At 39.3% G+C, this 21,090-nt stretch overlaps 1 protein-coding gene across 1 annotated transcript in view; it reads right to left on the bottom strand.

Annotated features, from left to right (window-relative positions):
- The window catches only part of DNAH8 (dynein axonemal heavy chain 8), a 406,563-nt gene that overhangs the window by 81,636 nt on the left and 303,837 nt on the right, over positions 1–21,090 (bottom strand). The window contains exons 73-75 of the mRNA XM_054978191.1: positions 18,021–18,126; positions 15,354–15,606; positions 15,071–15,261 (exon numbers count right to left, since the gene is read on the bottom strand). Coding sequence (XP_054834166.1) covers positions 15,071–15,261; positions 15,354–15,606; positions 18,021–18,126 — 550 coding nt within the window. The remainder of the gene's footprint in view (positions 1–15,070; positions 15,262–15,353; positions 15,607–18,020; positions 18,127–21,090) is intronic.

Raw genomic sequence — 21,090 nt, 5'->3', positions numbered from 1 at the left:
CACTGGAAACTTTGCCAGTGGTGAAGAGTCTGAGCGTGCTCCTGGATGCCTCCTTGTCGATGAAGGCCCAGGTCACGGTGGTTGCCAAGTCTGCATTTTTCCATCTCCATCAGATCAGGCAACTTGTCCCTTACCTGGCGCCCCAGGACCTGGCTACAGAGACCCATGCAATGGTCACCTCCAAGCTAGATGACTGTAACTCACTCTACGCTAGGCTACCCCTGGGCCTGATTCGGAAACTACAACTGGTCCAGAATGCGGTGGCACGGGTCCTGACCGGTCTATCCTACCAGTCACATATCACACCTGTCCTGCGCCAGCTGCACTGGCTTCCGGTTGAAATCCAAATCAGGTTCAAGGTGTTGGTTCTTACCTTTAAATCCCTGAGCGGGTTGGGACCGGCATATCTTCAGGACCGCCTCTCCCTGTATGTTCCCCAGAGACCGCTTCAATAAGCAGTTAAATGTTTACTGGTGGTCCCCGGCCCTAAGGAAGCCCGCCTCATTTCAACCAGGGCCAGGGCCTTTTCAGTCCTGGCCCCAGCCTGGTGGAATGCTCTGTTAATGGAGACCTGGGCCCAGCGGGACATATTATTGTTCCACCGGGCCTGTAAGACAGAGCTGCCAGGTGTTCGGTGGTTGAAGGGGGCGGTGCCATATCGGCCTCCCACCTTTGGCGTGTGGGGTTCTCCCCACCATTGCACCTTAATGTATTTGGTTAATTTATTTTATTATTGCTTATTGTATGTTGATTTTAGAATTATTGTTTTTTTGTTTTTATTGATTTTAACTGTTGTTCACTGCCCAGAGCTGCTGAGGAAGGGCGGTTTATAAATCGAAACAAACAAACAAACAAACAAACAAACAAACAAACAAACAAACAAACAAACAAATAAATAAATAAGATCATGCCCTTCTAACTTTAAAAGCCTTATGTTCTGAATTAAGATCCATTCTTTAATCCATACCAGTACACAGGCTTTTTAATATGTTTCCCAATCTGGCAAGGCACATCCCTGCTTTCTCTTTTAATTCCTGTAGCGCTTTAAATCTTATTCTAGATCTTTTGCCTTGCCATATAAATGTTGAAGTTATTCTATTTAATTCTTGAAAAAATGCTTTTGGTATGGTCTGGAATAAAAACATGAACCTTGGCAATATATTCATTTTGATTGTGGCTATACTCCCCAACAGTGATATATGTATATCTTTCCACTTATTTAAGTCCTCCACAACCGCTTCAATTAATTTTTGGTAATTGTCCTCCCTCAGTGAACTAGCTCTATTAGTTATATTAATTCCTAGGTATTTCACTCTTTTTTCCCATTGGAATCCAGACTTCTCTATTAATTCTTTAATTTGTGCTTTTGTCATATTTTTGGTGATAATCTTTGCTTTTTGCTGATTGACCTTCATTCCTGCCATTTCCCCAAATCTTTTTATTTTCGATATCAAACAGTCAATGTGTTCTATTGGTTCTTCCAAAATACATACTAGGTCATCAGCAAAAGCTTGTAACTTAAATTCTTTGCCTTTTATTACTGTTCCTTTTATCTCTTTATCTTTTCTAATTTCATTATTTAGGACTTCCAGAGACAAAATGAATAAGAGTGGAGATAACGGGCATCCTTGCCTCGTTCCTTTTTCTATTTTAATGGATTCTGTCAAATCTCCATTCAAACTTATTTTCGCCTATTGTTCTGTATATATCGCTCAAATCATATTTAAAAAAATTTCTCCACAATTCATATTTTTTATTTGTTCTAACATAAACTGCCAGTTAACATTGTCAAATGCCTTCTCTGCATCCAGAAATATCAAGGCCATTTGTTTTTCTGGGTGTACTTCTATACTTCTGTACTTGTATATCTGTAACCATTCTAACATTGTTCCTCAACTGCCTTTTTGGTAAAAAACCTGTCTGATCTGATATTGAAACCTGGTTCAATATCCTTTTCAGTCTGGATGCTAAAATAGTGGCAACTATTTTATGGTCCATATTCAATAGTGAAATAGGTCTAAAAATTTTCACCTCTTTGTGGCCTGTATTTTCTTTGTGGATTAAAGATATAGTAGCTTCTTTCCAAGTATCTGGAATCTTGACTTCCTCAACAACCTTTTCTAATAGTTGTTTGAAGGGTATTGACAAACATTCTTCAAAAGTTTTATAATATTCAGCGGGGATTCCATCCGGGCCTGGTGTTTTTCCTCTATTTTGATTCATAATTGCCTGTTATTTCCCTTATAGTAATTGGCTCATTTAATGTTATCTTCTGTTCGTTTTATAGTCAAGGTTGATTTCAGATATTGTCTCTGGTTTTCTAAGAACATTTCCACTTTTTGATACAGTTTTTTTTAAAGTTTTCTAGTATCTTTTTTAGACTTTCTCATATTTCTCAGATCCTTCTTCATCTCTTAGTACATTCATAATTCTGTTTTCTGTTTCTTTTCTCAGTTTATATGCTAGCCATCTCCCTGTCTTATTTGCATTTTCAAAAAAGTTTTGCTATATCTTCCATCAAGTGATCATTGATTTGATGTTGCAATACTTTTATTTTCGTTTTCAGTTCTTGGATTGTAGGATTTCTCTTTAAATCTTCTTTGTTTCTCTTTAGAGTATTTGTCAATTCTTGGTATTTCCGTAGCTTTTCCTTTTTTTTGTTGTGCAGCGAATTGCTAGTCCTCTAAAATAGGCCTTATTTGCATCCCAGACTGTTGAAATCGCAGTTTCTGGCTGCATATTCTGCTTAAAAAATAGTTCCATCTCTTTTTTTGTTTCTTCCACAAACTTCTTATTTTTCAAATACAATGTATTTAATCTCCATCTAGGTTTTCTTGGGAGATCTGCCATTGTCAAGAGTATTGGGTTGTGATCTGCAAAAGTTCTCGGTAGTATCTCTACCTCCCTCACATCTTTCATCAAGCTTGCAGAGATCCAATACAGATCTATTCTTGAACATGATTCATGCCTCTGCGAATAAAAAGTATAGTCTCTTGTTGCTGGAGTTTCTCGTCCTCCAGGCATCAATTAGGCTATATTCTTCTACCATTTGTAGAAATTTTTTTGGCAATTGTATTATCGGCTTTTTAATTGTTTTTGATCATTTCTTATCAATTTCCCTGTCAAATACTGCATTATAATCTCCCACCCAACAATATTCCATACATTCATAATTTTTTTATTCTCTGTTGCATTGTTCTGAAGAAACCTTGATGTTCATTAGGAGCATATAGGTTTATCAACAGTATTTTCTTTCCTTCTTTTTAGATTTCTGTTAACAAAAGTCTACCATCCTCTGAGGCATATATTAACTTTGGGTTATATTCTTCTTTAATATATGTTACAAAACCTCTCTTTTTCTTCTTCTGGGCCGATGCTGCAAAGGTTTTCCCCAGTTTCTTACATTCCAAAAACTTCTGATCATCCTTTCTAATATGGGTCTCTTGGAGGCAGATTATATCTACGTTTAATTTTTTAAGTTGTGCAAAAGTTCCCTTTATTTTTTTGGTGAATTTAAACCATTAATATTAATAGAGAGGATCTTAATCTGTTTCTTATCCATTTTGCAGATCTAATTTATTACTATTGATTTACTTTTTCTTCCTCTGCCCTTTTGATTTCAGTGGGGGTGGTTTGGCTCCTTCTGATTCAGTTTCTGATTCTCTTGAGCTTTCTTGTAGGTTCTGTTCTTCTCTTACATCCATTGCTCTTATTTTTTTCTTCCCTTCTTTTTTGAGGTTCTTTCCCTGTTTGTTTAAACAGTCTTCCGCTTTGGGTATAGAATCAATCTTAAATCTCTGAGCCTTATATGTGAAGAGCAACCCCTCCGGTATCAGCCATCTGTAAGTAATGGAATTGTAATTCAGGAGTTAAGAGAGAAAGAAATAGTATCTTCTTTTTTGCCTCATTCTCCATGGTACCTCTTTAAGTATCTTCACTTCAATCCCTTTTATATTCAGAGTTTTACCTCTCATTAGTCTCAAAATTGTATCCCTTACCCTTCTTTTTGTAAATCTCACGTATACCTCCCTTGGTAGCTTATTTTTCCTTGTAAAGCTTGAATTAACTCTATAAATGAGATCAATTTCTTTTTGCAGCTCTCCATTTCCCATTTTTAATATTGGGGGTATCGCTTCTGACAATAGGACACAGACTTTCTCCCTCTTCTTCAGGAATATTTTGGAATCTTAATACATGAGCAGTCTTATCCATTTCCATTTTAATTATGGCCTCTTCTGAGCTTCTCAGTCTATTTTCCATCTCTTCTGCTTTTGGGTTTATTACTCCTGTTTTCTCATCTACTTTAGTAATAGCTTGTGTTAAATTTGTCATTTCTTGTTTATTTCCTGCCAATTGTTTCTGAAAGTTATCCATTTTCCCCTTTAAGTTCTTTATATGCTCTGACATTTGTGCTATACTGTTCTGGATCTGTCCTGTGCTTGTGGTATACTAGCTTTGTAAGTTTTGTTGGAGATCTTTTATAGCCTCTTGTAACAACATTGTTCATACAGATTTTGGCTGTCCTGGAGAGGGATTTAATTTTGTAGATTTACTCAATCTAGACCTTGTTAATTGTTGGTTTATAATTTAGTTTAAAACTATTTAGTATTGTTTCTATATCACTCTCTATTAATAACTGTTTATAGCTTTAAATTTTACTCCCTACCAAGCCAAATTGCTCTATACAGGATTTACTCTATATAGTTTAAACCAGCAGCTTACAATCACAAACACAGAAAATACTATTCTAAATTTCTTCCTATTTACCACTATTTATGTCTTAACACCCACTCAATATTTATATCTTAACATACACTCTTCTTCTGGAGTCAGATTGCCTCAAACCCCACCTTCTTTTGCTTCCATTTCTTCACAAAGGAAGGGGGATGTCCCACCCACTCCTTCCTTCTCTACTCCATCTTCACTTAGTCAGTCTTTAAGACAAATTAACTTGCTCTCTTCAAGAGGTGAGGGGGACATCCAGCCCACACCTCGCCTCTTTAATCCACCTTACCTGCTCTGTCTTAACACACACTCTTCTTCTGGAGTCAATTGCAAACCCCCTTCTTTCACTTCTGTTTCTTCAAGAGGGAAGGGGGATGTTCAGCCCACTCCTTCCTTCTCTGCTCCATTTGGTGAGTTCTGTCTTCACTTAGTCAGTCTTAAAGGCATACAAACAATTTTCAAGGTAAGAGGTATTTCTTACTTCCCTCTAGCCTGGTCATTTTACTTGCTTCCAAGAGGTGAGGGGGACGTGAGGGGCCAAGGCCTGGGAGTTTGGAAAGTCTAGGCCACAGACTTACGCTCTTTGAGGCCTGGGAGGTAGCTAGGCCTGCCTTTGCTGACATTCCCGCCAACAGAAATTTTTCCCGCCAACAGGAGAAATGAAAGTGAAAGTGCACCTCACAAGTCCTGGCTGAAAGGAAAGAGAAACAAAGGAGGGCTCACTTTTATTTAGGATGAGTTGGCTCTGAGGCTTCTGCGACTCTTTTCTCCTCCCTCCTTCCTTTCGCAGCCCCCATTTCCCACAGGATCAGTCTTCTGGCAGTTCAGTTGGGGCAGTCAAGGTTGGAGCAGGTTCTCTGTTGCTGCTGGAGGCTGTTGCTTCCAAGCCTGGGGGAGTTCCCAATAATATCGATCTCTACAACAGGCTACTGTGGACTCAAACACCGCACCCTCTGGCCGTCTGAGGGGGGGTTCCTCCCAACCAGAAGGTGGGGAACCTCAGTGGAGTTTTGTGGTTGTGGCCATGTAACCTAGGAGAACCTAGGGACCTCCGGCTCTAATGTTTGCCATTGCTCCAAGCAAAACAGGGGTGGGGTAGGTGGTATGGCCTTTCCTTTCCCCTGCAAGTTCTGCACTGCCTGTGGCCTTGGCCTCCCTGAGTACTGAGATGACAGGCATGTGCCACCATGCCTGGCTCATCTCTGGCAGTTTCTTCTTCACCGAGGTTGCTGCACTCTGCAGAGCATTGCTGAAGATGTCCTGCTCGGATGGCAGGGCCAGAAAGACTGGTAATGCCAGGGACAAGCCCCTTCCCTCTGGGATCAAAATCAGCTGACTGACCCTGCTTTTGGAGAGGAGGAGCTATAGCACAAAAGTAAGGACTGCCCCACTCCTAGGACTACTGGAGAAAGTGTCTGTGTGGTGAGTGAGGGGGCTCTCCCCCTCCCTTTTCTGTTTGATTTTGCCTCATTGCAACTTTTTGGTGCTGCTAGCCAATGCAAGTCAATTGGCATTTGTGACTCCAGTATCTACTGGAAGTTTCCTGGGGTGGCCGCTTTAGGGGTCTGTAACTTGGACATCCAAAATGCAATCTTGACTAAACTTGGAGGGTGGCTGGAGGCAAGGCTGCTGAAGATTCTCTGTGAGTTTGGGCTCTCTGGGTGTGAAGGGGGCAGAGCCAGGGCTGCTGGAAGTGACAGACCATGGACTGATAAACTGGTCTGCGAACAGGGCTGGACCATGAAAAGTTCATGGTCCATGGTCTGTGAAAATCGACAGACCATGGGCTGGTGGTTTGTGGTGTTTTCCCAGTCTCTACCCACCTTTACTTGGGAAACCATTAAGAGAAACTCCTCTGTTATGGCATTCCAGTTAATGGAGCACACTTCCTATAAATCCATTGGTGCTGAGTCTGCTGATCTTTGGGCACCAGGTCAATACTTGTTTATTTGCCCAGGTACTTTCTTAAAGGGGATGGAGATGTGTGGCTGTTGTTAAGAACTCTGTAGAGTTTAAAAAACTGTTTTTGATCCTATAATTGATTTATCTACCATGGTTGTCATTTTATTATTCTGCTCATCTTACAGTGCAATCCTAAGCAGAGTTAACATCCTTTTAACTTCATTTAAGTTAATGGACTTAGAAAGGTGTAACTCTCTCTTTTTTTTAGAAAATTTTTATTGGTGAGTATACTTTTCAAATTCAATACATACATTCCCTCAATATCTAATTAACCCTATCCCCCACCCTTTTCCTCCCCCCTCTCTATCGACTTCCAACAGCTTTCCAACCCTTACCCCCTCTTATTACTTGATAATTCCCTTAGTCTAAGCACATTCTAATTTTTTTCCAGGTATTCTATCATATATATCAAATATCCTATCAATATAGCATGCTTCTATCAATTATACTATCAAATATTCTATCAGTATAATATACATCTATCAATTATACTATCAATATAGTATAAATCTTATATCCCTCAATATAGCAGACCAGTATAATATAATATAATATAATATAATATAATATAATATAATATAATATAATATAATATAATATAATATAATATAATATAATATAATATAATATAATATAATATAATATAATATAATATAATATAATATAATATAATATAATATATAACAAAAGTCTTAGTTTAAACATATTCTATTTCTTTTAAACATATATTCTATCAAATATACTATTGTCATTATAATATGTATTAACACCCTTACTGTGCGCCCTGCCACCAATGTGGCACCGCACACAGCACCATACTGCACATTCATTATATAATATACAATCTGATCTACCAACATAATAGTATATATAGTATGCCCCATCAGTATATTTATTTAACTATTCCCTTATTCATATACTCTGAGAAAGGTATTACTTATCGTAACCTCCCTATCTTATTCTTTAAAAAATCAGTTCTAAATTTCACCCCTCTTCTGCTATGTTATAATCCAAGCTTAGATTAAAATAGATATAAATTCTTAATGGTAAAGTCACTTGTCTCTTCTGTTTAAAATGTCTTATTTCAAAAGTTCTCAAACTGCCACAGTTCTCCTTTCACATCCCATTTTTTTCCCCAAAAATTGTTTCAGTTTCGCCCAGTCCGCCAAATACTGTCCCGGATCCAGGTCTTTAAGTTTTCTTGTCATTTTATCCATCTCTGCCATGTACAGCAATTTGTAAATCCAGTCCTCTACAGTAGGTACTTCTTGCACTTTCCATTTCTGCACATACAGTAATCTTGCTGCAGCTGTCATATAAAATAACAATGTTCTATTTTGCACTGGAACATTCTCCATTCCCAAATTTAGTAGCAGCAGTTCTGGATTCTTATTTATTTGGGTTTGTAACACCTCATTTATTACTTCTATTATATCTCCCCAGTACTGCTTCGCTACTTCACAAGTCCACCACATATGGTATAATGATCCTTCGTGCTTTTTGCATTTCCAGCACTTATCTGACATTTTAGCATTCCCCAGCGCAATTTTCTTCGGTGTTAGGTACCATCTGTATATCATCTTGTATACATTTTCTTTAATATTCGTACACGTTGTAATCTTGATTGTATTCTTCCACAAGTGCTCCCATGCCTCCATTGCTATTTCTTTATGAAAATTTATTGCCCACTTCACCATCTGTACTTTCACTGTTTCATCCTCAGTGTACCATTTTAGAAATATCTTATAGATCTTTGAGATTTGTTTCTTGCCTTCTTGTAGCATTACTTCTTCCAATTCTGTATTTTCCATTCTTATTCCTCCCCTCGAACAGTCCGATTTGTAAAGATCCCTTATCTGTCTGTATTGAAACCAACTATAGCAAGGAGACAATTCTTCTTGTGACTTTATTCTTAATGTTGAATATTGTATTTGTATTATCTCCTTGTAAGTTAAACATTGCTGTTCGTTCTCAACAGTTCTCGGGTCTATTACTTCATACGGGACCACCCAAGAGGGGATTTGATCTTCCAGATACATCTTATATTTCTTCCAGATTGTGAAGAGGCTTCTTCTAATATAATGATGCAGAAACAGAGAGTCCTCTTTTATTTTATCGTACCATAGGTATGCATGCCATCCAAATATTTTCTTGTAACCTTCCGATGCCAGAAGCTTGCGATTTTTCAACGTTATCCAATCATTTATCCATGTCAAACAAATTGCTTCATAATACAGTCTTAAGTTGGGCAGTTGCAAGCCACCTCTTTCTTTCGCATCCTGTAACACTTTCATTTTAACACGTGGTTTCTTGTCTGCCCACACAAAATTCGAAATTTTTCTTTGCCATTTTTCAAATTGTTTAGAGTCTCGAATAATCGGAATCGTTTGTAACAGAAACATCACACGAGGTAGAACATTCATTTTTATTGTCGCGATTCTGCCCAGCCATGATAAATTCAACTTGTTCCACTTTATCAAATCTCTCTCTATTTGTATCCACAACTTCTCATAGTTGTTCTTAAATAAGTCTATATTTTTTGCAGTTAGTTCAATTCCCAAATATTTTACTTTGTTTGTTACCTCGCAGTCCGTTAATTCCATCAGTTCTTGTTGTTTCTGTTTGGTCATATTTTTGCATAGTATCTTCGACTTCTTTTTATTTACAAAAAAACCAACCAGATCTCCAAATTCCTTGATCTTCTTTATTACCTTTGGCATATTATCAATTGGATCCTCTACAATCAACATTATGTCATCCGCAAATGCTCTGACCTTGTAGGTAAACTCTCTTATCTTTATACCTCGGATTGTGTCGTCCTCTCGTATCTGAATCATCAATATCTCCAAAATCAATATGAACAGCAATGGAGACAATGGGCAGCCTTGCCTTGTGCCTTTACTTATTTTCAGTTTTTTTGTCAAATCGTCATTCACTACAATCGCTGCACTTTGGTCTTTATAAATTCTTTTAACTGCTTGTATGAACTTTTCTCCCATTTGCAGCTTTTCCATGGTGGCGAACATAAAGTCCCAGTTCAAATTGTCAAATGCTTTTTCTGCGTCTACGAAAAAGAAACCAACCTCCTTATCACAATGCTTATCATAGTATTCAATAGCATTTATTACTGTTCTCAGATTGTCTTTGATTTGTCTATTAGGTAAAAATCCCGCTTGTTCGTCTGCAATGAATTCCGTCATCCATCCTTTAATTCTTTCCGCCAACACCTTTGCAAATATTTTATAATCATTATTCAACAATGAAATTGGTCTATAATTTTTAACATTAGTCAAATCTTGTCCTTCTTTTGGAATCAATGATATGTTAGCCTCCTTCCAAGAATCAGGAATCCCTTGATCCTGCATAGCACCATTCATCACCTCTTTCAGGAGAGGTGCCAATTCTTGGCCCATTATTTTATAAAATTTTGCCGTTAGTCCATCCGGGCCTGGTGCCTTCCCCAATTTCGTTGATTGAATAGCTTCTTTTATTTCTTCTTCTGTCACTTCCTTATTCAATTTCTCTTTCCATTCTTCAGAGAGTGTCGGAAGTTTCATCTTATCTAAATATTCCGCTATTGAATCTTTGTTCACCTCTTTTTTTTGGTATAATTTTGCATAAAATTTAAAAAAGGCTCTACTAATGGCGACTTGATCACTTAATAGCTTATCATCTTCTCGTATCGTACTGATAATTTTCTTCTCCTTCCTCTTTTTTAGTTGCCATGCCAAATATTTCCCAGGTTTATTTGCACCTTCAAACGACCTCTGATTCATCCTCTTTAAATTCCACTCCAATTCTTTGTTGTTCATTGCCGATAACTGTTCTTGCAATATTTTTATATCCTGGTATATTTTCTTTTTGCCTGGTCTCTTTTTGAGCTGAATCTCTTTGGCTTTAATTTTTTCCATAATTTCTTGTCTTTTCTCCTCCGTTTTCCTCCTGTCTCTCGCATTCAAGTCCATTAGTATCCCTCTGATCACGGCTTTATATGTGTCCCAAACCTTATTTGTCGATACTTCTTTATTCAAATTGTATTGCAAAAAGAACTTGGTCTCTCTTCGCAACAACGCAATATTCTCTTCCGTTTGTAACAGGTCTTCATTTATTCTCCATCCTCTTCTTTTGGTATTCTTACCAAATTTCCACACAATTGGATTATGATCTGAGCCTACCTTTGGCATTATTTCCACCTCTTTAGTCCAGAGCGACACTTCTTTGGAGGCCCAAATCATATCAATTCTTGATAGTGTAGAGTGTCTTGCAGAGTAATATGTATATTGTCTATTCTTGGGATACTGTCTCCTCCATACATCCTCTAAACTTTCCTGTTTCGTGATTGCAAAAAATGTCTTTGGTAATAGTCCTCTTTTTTTTTTGTGTAGTCTTAGATTTCTTGTCTTCCTCCAAGTTTGTGACTCCATTAAAATCACCTGCCAATATTATTTGGTCATAAGACAGTTCATCTAACTGTTTTTGTAAGTCCGTAAAAAAATTTTCTTTTGCACCATTAGGCGCATAAATTCCAATCACCAATGTCTTTTTTAAATTCCAAATTATTTCCACCGCCAAATATCGAGCTTCAACATCACTGAACACCACTTTAGGCTGTAGTTCCTCCTTTATATACAACACAACACCCCTCTTTTTCTGTTTGGAGGCAGCTACAAATTCTTTTCCGAGTTTTGCCATTTTCAAATATTTTACATCTTGCTTTCTAATATGTGTCTCTTGTAGGCATACAATTTTACATTTCTGTTTTACAAGCCAGTGGAAAATAACCTTACGTTTACAAGGTGAGTTTAGTCCATTTACATTCCAAAATATAATTTTACACTCCATGATCAAGGTTTTGTGGGTTTTGGTAAGTCCTTTTCATTTTTACTAATAAAATCCTCCATTTCCTGGCCAGATCTGATGCTCTTTCTTACTCCACCAAACTCAAATGTCAGTCCCTCTGGTATTTCCCATCGGTATTTTACTTTCATTTCTTTTAACATCTGGACTAGCTCTCTGTATTTCTTTCTTTCCAACAACACCGATCTGGGCAGCTCCTTCATAATTCTTACCCCCTTTCCATCAACTTCTAGTGGATCCTGAAACTGTTTGGTCACAATTAGTTCCCTTGTATTTCTTGTCGTAAATTGCACAATCATATCCCTTGGTAACTTCCTCTGAGATGCAAATTTTGAATTAATTTTGTACACCACATCTAGGAGAGCTGCAATTTCCTCTTCCTCCTTCCCCAGGTACTCTGCCAAAATTTCTGTAATCTGCTCTCGGGCGGTCTTTTCCTGTTTCCAGGATCGAATGAAATCTTAGCTGTTTTTCCATTTGTTTACTTTCCGCGATGGTCACTCTCGCTTTCAGTCCTCTCATCTCTGTCCTCTGCAGATCCATCGTGTTTTCTACTACCTTCACTCTCTGCTGCGTATCTGATACGTCTTTTACCAGTTCTGCCATTTCCGATTTAAGTGTCTCTTTAAAGTCTCTAAAGTCTTTTGCCATCTCCTGTATCATACCTTTGAGCTCTTTATTGCCTTTTATAACTTCAGAAACTTTTTTATCCAGATTCTCCATCACAGCTTGCCACTCCTTCTTCGACATCGTGGGGCTAGATTTATCACGCTCCCACGAGTCTGCCCTTTTCCTTAAATCCGTGGCACTGATTTATTACTTCCAATTGCTTTAAAAAGTCCCAATTTACTCAGTTTTTGTTAAAAGTTGTTTTGCTGAGTCCAAAATGTCGGGCGTTTTTTCTCTATGGTTTTAACTTGAAGCAAACACCCTTACCTTCTTCCAAGATGTCCTACTTCCTGTTTCCTTGAAGCCAAAACTTTGCCCTTCTCCGAAATGGCGAACTTCCACTTCCTGTATTAACACAGAGCGCCTCTTGCCAGTCTCTTTATGGTCCTGACGTACTTCCTGTTTCTTTAATGTTTGCAGCAGTTCTCGCGATATTCAAGCTTTCCCACAGTCCAGTATCTCTTCCCACCTCAGGTATGTAAACAATATCCAATTTTCCGCCTTAACTACTGTTTAAAATGTCACTTTTTAGATTTTCCCTTGCTGGAATCTTCCCCTTCACTTAATCAGTCTGTTGCAGTTTTTAAGTCCAGTTTTAAACTTTATTACTTGCTTAAATCTGTCCCGGTTTGAGAGATAGCAATCTTTACCTTCTTAAACGTCTTTTCTTGGGTTGTAATCACTGTTTCTTTTAATCAAACGAATCCGTTTCCCTTGCTGCTTAATGAAGCTCGGGTATGCAGGTCTTATGCCAATACAATTGACTCCTGAGCCGCTGCAGAGATCTTAGCAAACCTGTCTTTGGGTGGGACCTCAAGGGCGGGAGGGAGCTCATTGCTTAGAGCCCCCCACCACCCGAGATCAATGTGCCCTCAGATGCAGTGCATACTTGCCTGTTCTCCGCCTGGGAACAGGGGGCTGCGGGCAATCTGTGCCCCTCCAGCCTCCACAAACAGCGGCACGGACAGCTCAGCTCTTAGAGCTGCTTTAGACCTCCATGGATCCTGAACCGGAAGTCCCAGAAAGGTACAACTCTCCTTAGGATTGCATTGCTGGTCTGTTATTTCTTCTGCGGTTGATTGTATTTTATGGATTTGCTTTTTTATATTTCAGCTACATTTGATTATTAGTGGAAACTATCTTGGGAGTCCTTAAAACTTAAACCTCATTAGTGAAAACACTAACAAGGCTACTTATATAGGGAAGACAGGGGTGTCTGATTGGCTCCAGGTGTTGTGAAGAAAAGGCAGCTGGACTATTAGGGTCATTGTAGCTTGTCTCCTCAGAGGCTGTTTGCGTCCCCTCATATCTTGAGTAGTAGTGGATGCAGAAGGGGATTGCAAAAGGATAGGTAAACTTGCAGACTTGTCTTGTTGCTGTTTATTACTTCTTTAGAAACATAATATACAGAAAATGTACTTCTGAAGAGTGCTTAAAGTTTAAATAATTGTAAACATTAAAAATCACGCTTTTTAAAAAATTATATTTATTTATCCAACCTTTCTACTAAGATAGCCCTCAAGGAGGCTTACATGTAAAACTTTTAAAAGATAAAATTATAAAAAAAGACTTCTTTAAAAAACACAAATAAGCATATACAGCAGTCATAAAACAGCAATACAATATTGATGAACCATAAGATGCATGAATCAAAACAAGAAGTCACTAATAAAAATCAATAAAAAACGTGGAGAAAAATCTGAACGTCATGTGAAGGGATAGATCTACAGCATGTATCTTCTGGAGAAGAACTGTTTTAAGAGATCTCTGGAAGGCATAGAATAAATGGTGCTTGATGAATTTCCAGGGACAGGTAGATCCCAAGCGTGGGCCCCATGGCCAAAAAGCTGTACTGCATATGTTTTCCAATTTCACTACAGCATGCATTCACCACAACAAAAAAGTAGCAGCCAATTGTAAAATGTGGGCAATGTGGCCTTTTCCATATGTGGAGCCACACTGACAAAAGAGGGAGAGGACAATTTCGCCCCATTCCCCTTCTGAGCATAGCCCCATCCCGACCTATTTGTCCACACAGATCCTGTGACCCCTGGGAATCAACTTGTCTAGAACTGGAAAGGTCTGCTGGGGTTCAGCGAAATTCAGAAAAGATCCATGACCCTTGTGTCCATGGACTGCTGGATCCAATTCATGGTACACTTATGTCTTCATGCTACAGTCACAGTGTATATACATGAGTAAAACCCATTAATTTCAGAAGAATTATGTGGGGACAGTTCTGCAGCTTTAATACAGTTTCAAGCAAAGTCATGAATAAAGCTTTAATAAAACTAATGTTTAAAAATATGTTAATAACTTGTTGTTGTTGTTGTTCCACTTTTCTTACTGAGACCCAAGGCAGATTATACAGCGCATGTCAATATAAACAATTGCTAGAATATTCATTGAACAAATACAATAGGGTATGGGTTGCAGAAATTTGAAATGGGCATAAATCAGAAACACAGAGATGAAACTTTGCTGGAACAAAATGTAAGTAAATAAACTTGACATCTGTAATAATGTCAAGACTACCCAATAGGAGCATATCTACATCAACAGACAGTACCCAGTAGAACAGTCTACAGACCCTGTCCCTATCCAAGGCATCTCTCTGAGCCAATTCTTACAGCACAGCCCTATAATATCAATGAGTAGTACTGCTGCAGGAGTGATTTACATGTGGGAGACTAAGAGTCAAATCTCTTTTAATATAGTGAAGCTCACTAGATGACTTTTGGCAAGGTCTCAGATCTCTGTCCACTGGGTTGTTATGAGGTTAACATCTACATCCATAAACTATTATATGGACTCAGCACAACTATAGGGTGCAAAGAATTCATGAATAAATAATTACCTTTAATGAGTGATTGGAATTCCTTTGGCTTCACTTGGCCCCTTTGAAGGTCTATTTTTAAAGTCAGAAGCAGTGTAAAGAGAAATTTGTGGTTTTCATACAAGCCTCTAACGGAGTATGCATATGTTTCATATGTTAAGAACTCTATAATATTTGAAATTCTTTTCTGTGGGATAGGGGACTTCTCAGATCTACAATATGAAAACAAAAAACATTGGATTGAATGGGGAAAGACAAAGGAATAATGGAATTTTGAAGAGCAGCAATCACATTGTATTCTTACCTAGCCATGGATTGATCAAACAGTTTTAAGAACTGAGCCAGTGAAGTTTGGTACATAGTATTGACCATGCTCATTTCTGTGATAAGAAAATAAAGAATGCTTCCTCGTGTTGCAGCAGGACGATATTCCTCTTGTGCGGTATTAATTTTTTTCTCTGTCTCTCCAGCAACTTCCAGCTTTTCTGATACCTCTGTAGCAGTTTGTTTGGTTGTTCGCAAAACACCAATCAAAGATTCATCATCCACCAAAGAGCCTAAAGAAATGTTCCATAATGGATTTTTAGGATTCATTTAGAACAAAACTGAAAAAACCCTGTTTTTCTCTATCAAACGAGTGCTATTTAATTAGTTTAAACAACCAATAACCAAGCAAATTAAAGTGAAGTACTTCTTAACATTATAATCATGCAAAACATGAGATTTTGACCAATATGCTGAATACTTGTCCTAGATAATGTTCTGTATCTTTCAGCAACAGGTTCAGCAATGAATTAAAATAAAGAATGTACAGGGTACCTGAGTCCAAGTTCATGGAAGAACATGTGCTGTTCATGGAGAAGGTCTCATATGTAATCTCCAGTTTCTTGAGTAAAGTTTCTTCTCGTCACTAGAACTGGGAAATATATATGCCTGGGACCTTGGGAAACCACTGCCATTATTGCTGCATTAGGTGGACTAACTATGACTTGAGATACACTTGTATGTTCATGTTCAGAAATGGTTGTGAAGAAGAAAGACAGTGTTCATTGCTTTAGCTTCCAGGAACTTTAAAGTCAGGCTGTTTCATCTTACCCAGAGGACAAATCTACTTTTTCAAAGAGACATCCTCTCCCCATAATTACCTCTTCACTGTTATGATGAGGCAATACTTCATATGAACAGGCATGGATAAATGATAATATTGAGAATGTTTGAGATTTGTCTAGTGGTGTAAACGTGGTTGTACCAAATATTAATAATATACCACCATAATTCATGCGGCCAGATTGCTAGCCTACATCAGGAGATATCAGGGAGCAGACTAGGCTAGAATAATTCTCCCCAATATTTTATTTACTATGTGGAGATTTTTTTTTCCTGTGGAGGATCATACAGTCATGTGAGGTCCCACCTGAAGTTGAAAGTAGTTCAGTCTAGGTACAAGCTACCATCACATCTGTTTGTGAACACCAATTTTATTTTATCCACTTCATTTATAGCTTGCCTCTCTCATTGAGACTCAAGGTAAATTACTATTTTTTTAAAAAAAAACAATTCAATTAAAAAACAAGGACCTCTAATAAACAGTACAGTAGGTCTAGGATTACAGAATTGGGAAACAGTAAAAACAACTAGAACAAAAACGATGAAGGCATGACTAGGTATGATATGCCATAATTTGCAGGGTAGTACCGTCAGAAGACTTAGCTCAAATGAGCAAAGCTGTTGTGGTGGGGCTTGGCAGAAGAGGCAGTCCTGCATTTTTTTTTAAAGATAATCATAGCATAGATCAGCATGGACAGATCAGCCAAGTCTTTCAGGCTAAATGAAGTTGAAATAAGGCCTTTTTCAGCTGCCTTAACTGTCTTCTACAGCAATAATGCTGAATATAGAATAACTAAGTTGAGTTGCGAATATCACAGGGACCCCATCAAAAGTGGGAAGCACAGTGATCTTCAAGACTTCAGCTTTCCCAACCAACTTTACCTCCATCTTGTCAGGATTCAGGTTCGACATGTTCTCCCTTAACCATTTAATTACTGCAGTAAGCCAGTTGTTTAGAACCCTTGCAGCATCACCAAGTAATTTAGAGGGGGGGGGACCATAAAGAACTGGGTTTTATCAACATATTGATGACATCCTATACCAAAACCATGAATGATTTCTCCTAAGGAATTTACACAGAAATTGAATAGCAAGGAGGTGTCACTGACCCTCATAAAACCCCACAAGGCAAGTCTTACCCTGATGATAACTAGTCACCAATAGCAACGTTTTTAGAACTGACCATAAGAAATTATTTAAACCAATCCAATGCATAGAACTTAATCCCTACATCTACCTCGAAATGTCTCAATAATACATCATGGGTCACACAATATCAAAGGCTGGTGATAAATCTAATTGGCCACATCATTTTGTTCTAGTAAAGGTTTCTGTAACTGGCCTGTTTTAGAGACCAAGGAAAGGTGCTCTGAGTCAGTGATTGATTTATAATTGACATCAAGGAATCATGTGATTCTTATATGATTTCAGTAACCATGACAAGAAACCAGAGTACAGATACCAGAATGTTGTCTTCTTCCTTTACTGATCCCAGAATTCTGTCAGTATTCATCATGATAACCAGATCAAAATGATCCACAAATGGAGCTGGTAGTATACTAAGGATTTCTAGTCTCTCATCTATATTACAACTAGCATCCAAATCAAAATGCATTTGGAAGATTTTTATCTGTATAAAACCTTGCTAAAGTGTCACAACTAATCATCAGCTCCTGTGAGTTCAAAGGCTCTGTATTTGAAGTCAACAGGTCCCAAAATATGTTAAATAACTGCACTTTGCAGTAATCTAGACTTCAGAGTTTCTTGCTGAACTGAATTCATGTTTATATTTTATGACCTGATGACAAGAGGCAGAGGTCAGCTGTAATAAACAAGTAAATAAATAAAAAAATGAATATAGTACCCTTAGTTGCAGTTAATTTATAAAGGAGATTGTCTTCCAGTTCTTTCATCTTCCGTTTATTGTAAGTTACATCTTCCATGAGTTTTATTCTCTCTGCTTCCAGTTCCTATATTAAATGTATTACAGAGATAGACCATGAAAACAATGCAATTGTCCACACTGCAGTCCTGTAAAATTTACAGTTCTAGGTTTTGTTTGTGGTTTTTAATTTATTTATAATTTATTAATTTATAGAAACAGTTCTATATTTTCACTACGATTCTCTTATTCAGCTACTTCTCTCTATCAGATGAATAAGCACATATAATAAAATCCCTTCCTCTTCTTCCCCCTCCTCTCCAGCCAGTTGTCCACTATTTTCAGGACATTTCCTGCAGACAGTCCAAGGAAATACTGGACTGTCCAGGAGAAAACTGGATACCTGGCAACCCTACAGGCAGGACAAAAACCCAGGCCCATAGTCCCTCAGGACTTGCTCCCATGCCACAAGAACAGTGTCAGTGGTAGGCCCAGGCCAAGGCAGGACAATGGAGACAAAATGCAAGGCCTCCTAGCCTTGATCCAGAACATGGCCCTGAGAATAGTACCTATTTGCAGGATCATTACCAAAGCACAGCCCACTCTCTGGAGCCTCAGCACCTGCCAGAAAATGCAGCAGGGCCAGAGTAGCTCTCAGCCTATTTTGGGCCATGGTTTGAGAAGGCTGCTGTGAGCCCTCCAGGGGGCAGAGTCCATCCATTGCTCACCAGTCATCTTGCTTGGGGCTCCTGTAGACCTCAAATAAGGGGCCAGAGGCCAGGTTACATCACCTAAGCCTCTAGGTTCTTGAAGACAGTCTGTTGCTGTCTCGCTCTCACTCTCTAGCCTCCAACAGCATCTCCTCCTCTCCTCCCTGGCCTACATTTGGAGCCCCCTTTATATCCCCCTATTCTCAACTCCTCCCCTCTAGGCCCATCCCCAAGGCATAGGCCAATACCAAGACTAGGAATTGGAGTAGGGTCAGTGAGGCAGCCCTGACTCTACTCCCGTGGGCCCCACCCCAGAAGCCGGGGACCTGTCCCCAAACAGCTCCATTACTGGATCATCACGTCCAGTAGACACAAGGCCTGTGCTCCCAGTGTCAGTGTATGCTCCCAAATCTAGCCAGCCAAGCAGGTGGCCTTAGTATAGAGGACCCCAGACCTGGCCAGCCTGCAGATCACAGGGCAATGGAAAGGACAGGGTTAAAATTAGAAGTGGGCACAGACCAGAAAAACCTCATGGACCACTGGCCTATGGTCCGTCGCGTTTCACGGATCACGGACCACAAACTTTTCACGGACTTGCCCCATTCACGGACCGGTTCATCGGTCCATGGTCTGTCACTTTTGGGGGGCCTAGAAGTGCCCCTCCCTTCGTACTCAGAGATGCCAAACTCACCATGAGGCTTCAGCAGGCTCTCCTTCAGCCACCCTCCAAGTTTGGCCAAAATTGTATTTTGGACGTCCAAGTTACAGACCCCCAAAGCAGATGCCCCCCAGGAAACTTCCAGTAGATACTAGGAGTCACAAATGCCAATTGACTTGCAGCACCAAAATGTTGCAATGAAGCAAAACACCTTGTTCCCTGAAGTCTAGGATAGCCTAAGACCACCATTGTTTTGGATACAAGGAAAAATCTAGATTTGTGCAAATCAGCATCATGTATAGGCTGAACAGCCCCTTTGGTAATAAGGGTGTGTAACTCTTTAGCCTACTCAGGGAGATGTTATTAACAGCTTGGATGGCTAACTGGCACCAAGGCCTGTCTACAAACTTGAGCCTATAACCATTTTTGTCTATTGCTAAGACCCAAGAGTCAGAGGTAATAGCCTCCCATTCAGCAGCACAGCCAATCTGTCAAAGAAGTTGATTGGTCCTGTAGGGGCCACTTGATCTAGTAAAAAAGGCTGAGATGGGCTTTGCCATTCTTTTTGTTTATGATGAGGCTGTTGCCTCGATTTAGGCCTCTGGGACACTCTCTTCCTAGCTTGGGTCTTGTCTACTGATATGAATGACCACTGCTGAGACCAAAAGAGCTATGATGGGAAATACCTTTGGGGTCATTGGTACATTTCGCACTCGGTTTTTAGAGCGCGTTTGTACCTGTTCCACATCCCATGTTTGCAATGCTTTCACACTTAAAAGCAGTCATGGGATGCAGTCCCGCTTTTTGTCCGCTGTATCCCCGATTTTTCCCCCTGCGGACATACCCCGATGTTTTTTTAAGTTCGCTGCCGACTGGCAGCTGGCCCGCATTTTGCTAATGTGAACACTTTTGCCTCCTTTTTGCTTCTCTCCCCCCCCCTCCTTTTCCCTGGGAGCTGATTGGTTTGTGCAGAATTAACCACTCCCACCCTCCTCAGCTCTCTGAACTCCTTTGTCCACCATTTTTTTTTAGTAAAGCGAGCTGAGGGTCATAAGGCTGCTTCTTCGTTGGTTTCCTTCCTCCCGGTATGCATGCTGTTTTATTTTTTTTCAAAAGCCAGGAATGATTCCTAAGCTTGCTGCTAATTCCCTGCTAGCTTTAAAATCAAGGAAAGTGTTAAATAGCTGCTTTCTCCTTCCTCCCTTAGGGTATGCACACACATTCTTTTTTTTTTTAAAGACAAGAATGGGTTGCAACGTTGTAATGTTCCTGCACTTTCTTCCTGGCTGTAAAAGCCAGGAAAGGATTAAATGGCTGCTTTTCCCTCCCTCCCAGGCATGTTTCAGACTTTGCCAAAGAGGGGGAAAAACCCCAAGCATTTTGCACAGCCCTTTGGAAACAAGCCTCTGCTTCCTGGGAGGAGATTAATCGGCAGCATTTTAACCCTTTCCTGGCTTGATTTAAAAAAATGAGAGTGGTACATGTTTTCCCCCAGAACTCTGCCACCAATTGCCTCTCCCGTGGGCAGGGGACAGCCCAGTCAGCAAAAACGGGGGAAGGGTTCCAACATTGCAACGTTACTATGCATGCTCAATTTTTTTTTAAAAAGTGTGACGTGAATTGCAAGGCCCCAAAAGCCCAAAATTGCACCGAGGTTTTGAAATGAAGCACAGACACCAAATCG

The sequence above is a fragment of the Eublepharis macularius genome, chromosome 1, assembly GCF_028583425.1.
Source record: "Eublepharis macularius isolate TG4126 chromosome 1, MPM_Emac_v1.0, whole genome shotgun sequence".
Classification (NCBI taxonomy): domain Eukaryota; kingdom Metazoa; phylum Chordata; class Lepidosauria; order Squamata; family Eublepharidae; genus Eublepharis; species Eublepharis macularius.
This window is presented reverse-complemented; position numbering and strand designations above follow the sequence as displayed.